Below are 5,689 nucleotides of genomic sequence, written 5' to 3'. Positions count from 1 at the left end.
GGTAATATAGTAAAAATTCGAAATAAGCTGAAATAAGCTTTTCCTCTACAGCTTATGAGATTATTATAATCTGAACTTCAGCTTATAATAATCTGGACAAATCTATTTGTTTGTTTCTACTTTGCATAAATAAACTAGTTTATTATAATCTCAAATGAAAACAAACAGGGTCTAAGATGTATCTCTCAGATATGTGCAATGGTCTGGCGACAGACGAAGTTATAGTAGAGCTGATATTGTTATCACCTACTCATTATTTATCGGAGGCTTTTTCCTGGACGTTTGTGCAGTGATTATTCTCATGGCGTCACCATGGACTTGGGCATGGTTGAAGGCTCAAAAATATGACAACCTGGCCCAGTTTTCTTGGTTTCTTTTTTTCCAGTGACCTCATTGGGTGGCCGGAGAAGAAGCCACTATGGTCTAATGCAATGGGACAGTACAACTTTTTAGGCTGGTGCGTAGGCAGTGGGTAACACCAACTAGGGCCATTCAATCAACGATCCATGACCTTGGTCAGAAAGTTGGCGACATTATTGCGTGTTGAAAGGAAGAAAATATTTTGGATGAGCAAACTGTTAGACACGAAGAACGTCAAGGCTGACGAAATGATGGGGTGTCTCTTAGAGGTACTTAATCGCTTATCGGATCCCAGAGAATGGCCAAATCTTGGTCTTAATTGTTTAGGACTATTTGAGGGAGACATGGATTTTGGTATTGCTATTGTCTTTCTGCATATGATCACAGAGTTACACCTGAATGAATACCCTTGTTCGGATGTTGTAGCAGCAGATACTGCAACAGGAGATATCAATGTTTTAGTGGCGGAATGCCGGAAGCTGTCCCGCTACATGATGTACCTCTTGGTTACCCACCCTACGCTGCTGCCTCTCAATATTAGTTCGGTCGATGCACTGAAACGGTTCCAAAATCTTCCAGAGGATGACATCGGGACTCACCTCCAAAATTTATATCCCCAGCCTGGCAAGGAAACACTAGAGGAGATCAAGGAGGTGTGGATACGGCTCATCATCTACGCCGCCTTCAAGTCACGGCCGGACATCCACATGGCGCAGCTGGCCAGAGGAGGGGAGTTCCTCACCTTCGTCTGGTTGTTCCTGGCCAAAAACGGCTTTGGGTCTCATTTCAATGACACCAAGATCGAGCTTATTAGGGGCGTTAGGGGGCCCAGTGCTCGTATGGTCTATGCCATAGATACATCTCGATGAGCAAATCAACGTCGTCATCAGGTACATATACGTCCATGTTAATTTGTTGGTTTCTTGCTACATATTGACTTGAGCTAGCAAGGTACTCCTACATTACATACAATACGTTGTATATATGTCCATGTTAATTAATCTTATTGCCAACTAGTCTACGCTATTATCTTATCTATCATTACTCGTTCGTCAGATCGTCCCTTGATCAGTTGGTTGCTCATGGTGGACATGTGTCACGTGCAGCCGTCAGCCCCAGCAGATCCGACGTCATATTTCAGTGCATCGATCAGTTTTCTGACCGACGGCTAATCTAAACCATTCTGTGCCTTCTATGTTCTTGGACATATATATTGTGCATGCCGTTAATTACAAAATAAAATAATTTACTACCAACTATTCTTCCGCACAGATTAATTGCTTTTGTGTGCGCCCACACGTGTGCTTTCGTGATGGGAAAAATGTATGTCACTAATAAACTAAGCAGAAATGTATCTTGATTTATGTGTGATGAGTAATCGATAAGATTATAGTCTTAGTTTGATGAGTTTTGGGTTGTATTAGCATATCTATATGTTGCAAATAAAATCAGGTCTGACCAAATGTGAAAAAGAAATGAAGTTTATGTATTTTTATCTGAGTCCAGCGAAATTGTACTCACCGGATGGTCCGGTGTTTAGAAAATTGTACACATCAGATAGTCCAGTGATCAGAGGCAGTACATATCGGAGCTTTTTCTATACAGAGGCGAAACTTGGACTGTGCACCGGATGGTCTGGTGTTCAGGGGATGTGAACACTGGAGCATTTTCCAGAAAGGTATATTTTTGGTGCCAGGTGGAGTTTGACCCACCGGATGGTCCGGCAATGGAGCTCAGTACACACCGGACAGTTTTCCAGAGAAGTCTGTTTTTTTGCTAGAGAGAAGATACACATCGGATAGTCCGGATATGAGCAGAGTGAACACCGGATGGTACACTGGACCATTTATTAGAGAGGTTGCAAAATAGGGTCTGATGCAGATGTACTCACCGGATAATCCGGTGATGGGCTTGGTACATATCGGAGGGTTTTCCAGAAGGTTTTCAGCAGAGAAATTAGTGCACACACCGGATGATCTAGTGTTCAGAGACGGCTACACATCGGAACACCCGGTGTTCAGAATTTTTCATAGATTTGGTCCTTCGACAGGGATTTTGATGTTGGGTGAATTGGAGATGTTTTTGAGGTTTGAAGAAATGTGTTTGCTTGTCTAATGTTGTGCAAGTGATGGATGTAACTTGGCGGTCGACGACGGGATGATTAGGGCCAAGCGGGGAGTTTGGTGCTGGATGATCAAGGAGGTCGGGCGGAGTCAAGGGTGATCCTAGCTGTGTACATGGAGGTCAAGCAAAGCATGAAAGTAAGGATGAAGACGATGTGGTGACAAATCAAGCGAAGGGGATACCGGTGCAAGTGACAAGGCGGTCCGAGGGATCGGGAGCGGGAGAGACGTGCCGACAGTCAAGATCGCAAGACGGAGTACACGTGTCGACATTGGGATGCTTGCTTCGTGTCAAAGCAAGCAGCAGTGAGTCACGCTTTGAGAAGCGTGCGAGGTGGTTTGGCCTCAAAACCCTATAGGGATGGAGTGCATGTGGCATCATCAAGAAGCAAGCATCGAGGCGAAGCTAAGTCGTGAAGGTGTCACGGCCGTTCGATGGACGGAGCGAAAATTTGACCAAAATGCCCCGGTGGTAGGTAGGAGGCCATTGTAAGCAAGGGGTAGTTTGGGAACAAGAAAACTTAAGGGCTAAGGTACCTCTCTAGTCCTATAAATAGAGGGGTACAGCTGTAGGGGAGCCTTGAGCCAGCCATTTTGAGAGGCTAGCGATATAGGTTTTGGAGGAGAGGAGAGGATAGGCTTATCCTTTGTAATAGGTTAAAGCTTTTGTAAAAGGAAAATATTTTGTAATCTGCTTAAAATAGGAGTAACCTCTATGCTTAATGAAGTTGATTTTCTAGCATGCGCTTATGTTCATGTCCTTCTAGTTTCCATCTTTTGGTTTCCTTGCTTCTCTTGCAAGTTTTTCTTTTTCGGATGTAATTTTTGTTTTCCGTTTTTGAGCTGCAATTTTTCCACCATTGTGAAGTTGATGTCCTTATTGCTAGAAGTATAAAATACGCGTACAATAATACAAATTTGGGTCTCGCATTTCCTTGCCTCTAAGTCATCAACTTGGGGAGTTTCTTCACCCGGTGACCATCTTCTTGAGTTTCTTTCAAAGTTGCGTGCTTTTTGTGACTAGGGTTATGGAATGGTCTTAAATGGATCCTTGCGTTCATATCTTATCCATGGAGTCACATGTTATCGGTTCTTTTCTTTGGTTCTCTTTATTTGCTTCCACTTGAATTTCTGAGGTCCATTGGGTGTAACAAAGGAGAAGACCATCTGATTCGAAAGAATTTGGTGAGTCACCTATTCACCCCCTCTAGTCGCCAATCTCGGTCCTACAGTTGGTATCACAACCAGTTTGATCACCTGTTGACCATAACCGGCTTTGTGATCCGTAGGCGACAATGGAGAGAAATGGGAAGATGTCGCTGTTTGATGGGTGTGATTTTTCGTACTGGAAGGTGTGCATGGAGGCTTATCTTTTAAGCCAAGAAAGTGCTATATGGGAGGTTCTAGACTCCAACTATGAGATTCCTATTGCTCACACTTCTCAGGCCCAGATTGAACAGTGGTCCCCGAGGCCCGAGAAGACCCAGTTTCGGGAGGGGTGCTTAGGGCCATGAACAGTGGTCCCCGAGTACCCGTAGTTCCCCAAGGACCTGAGAAGATACAGTTTCGAGAGGGGTGCTCAGAGCCATGAACAGTGGTCTCCGAGTACCCAGAGTTCCAAGACGACCCGAGAAGAGCCAGTTCCGAGAGGGGTGCTCGGGGCCATGAACAGTGGTCCCCGAGTACCCGGAGTTCCCCGAGGACCAAGAAGAGACATATCCAGGAGAAGGCGCTCAGGGCTATAAACAGTAGTCCCCGAGCACCTAGAGTTCCCCGAGGACATGAGAAGCCCCTTACCGGTGGACCCCACAAGGGCTCAGTGGTGAGGTGTCAATTGGTGAGAGGCCCGATGCTGCGTTTAAGAGGGAGCGTGGCCTGTCACTTCCAACAACTCCCCTCACGCCTGTCGTACTAGGTACATCAGTCCCTGCCACCTCCTGGCAGGAAGGCGTGGGGATATTTAATGCGACGGGTCCCATCGCACGTCACCCTGCGAGGCCCATAAAGGAAACGACTTGGAGATATCGTCACTCGGCTCGAGGCATATCGCCTGCCCCCCTGCTGTGTCAGACCTACTCTGATCGAGCGGGCATGCGGGGTTGTTCGGTGGCTGCCCGGTGAGCCCCCCTGCACCTGCTAAAGTTGGCGTAATGGGCGACAGGACCGTACGAAGGCGCATTTTCAATCTCCTGTCATGATGGTTGCTTTCCATTTATGGCTCATAGGAACTCGTGCCCTCCTTTCTGGGCACGCCAAGTCTCCCCCAACAGGATAAAAGGGGGGGCGCACTTCGGAGGAGGACAAGTTTGAACAAACTCAAGCACGAGTCTTAGAAGTCTGAAGCCCAACGAACAAGTCTCAGAAGTTCTAGCTCACAGTTGAAGGTCAGAGAGATCAGCACTTGAAGACCGAAGCTCTAGACTTAGGCAAAAAACCTTGTAACACAAGAGATCCAGAGAGAGGCATTCCAAGTGCATTAATAGCATATACAAAGGAGTAGGGTATTACGCTCCGTGCGGCCCGAACCTGTCTAAAAATCCCTTGAGCATTTACTCCTACTAGCAGACGATCATCCGTCCCACCTATATCTCACATATTCGTATTAAATCCATGTACGAGGTAGATCTAGAATCAGCCCCCGGCCGAATCTCAAAGGGGGTCCCTCAGGATCCCTACTTACAGTGTTTACCCACCGACAGCTGGATTTGATGAAATTGTGAGCAACCTTAGATCCACTGGTGTTTTACCCTATTCTGATCTTGAGAGGGCGATCAAGCTTCTCTATGCTCTTGACCATAGCATATGGGAAGTAAAGATCTCGAGCATTGAAGAGTCACCAAGTTATGATACATTGACGTGTGATGAACTCTTCAGCAAGCTTAAGTTTACCGAGATATCCAAGGCGGTAAGGATTGGTCTTGAAAACCCCCTGTCTTAGAACATGGCGTTGATTTTCGGACCTAGTGGTGACAACCAGTCTAGAGTTAGTGTTTCTTGTGCTAACACTTTATCTAGTTGATTTGCTTTGTCTTCCTTGGTCTCAATCATAGAGGAGCAGGTGGATATGCTTGATGATTCGGATCTTGTACTGATTGTGAAGAAGCTCACCCGCTTCTACAACAACCGACGAGATTGGATGAGAGGTGGTTCTCGTGCCTGTTTTAGGTGTGGTGACACCACCCATTTCAAGGTGGACTACCCCAAGC

The 5,689-nt window shown here is 46.2% G+C and overlaps 1 protein-coding gene across 1 annotated transcript; it reads left to right on the top strand.

Moving 5' to 3' along the window:
• Positions 1–395: 395 nt before the first annotated feature.
• Positions 396–1,369, top strand: LOC133896037 (uncharacterized). Its single transcript, XM_062336552.1, has one exon. The coding sequence runs from the start codon at positions 507–509 to the stop codon at positions 1,227–1,229; it is 723 nt and encodes a 240-aa protein (XP_062192536.1). The 5' UTR covers positions 396–506; the 3' UTR covers positions 1,230–1,369.
• The last annotated feature ends 4,320 nt before the right edge of the window (positions 1,370–5,689 follow it).

This window comes from Phragmites australis, chromosome 16 (assembly GCF_958298935.1).
Source record: "Phragmites australis chromosome 16, lpPhrAust1.1, whole genome shotgun sequence".
NCBI classification, from domain to species: Eukaryota; Viridiplantae; Streptophyta; class Magnoliopsida; order Poales; family Poaceae; genus Phragmites; species Phragmites australis.
The sequence above is the reverse complement of the archived record's forward strand: the minus strand, read 5'-3'. Positions and strand labels throughout refer to the sequence as shown.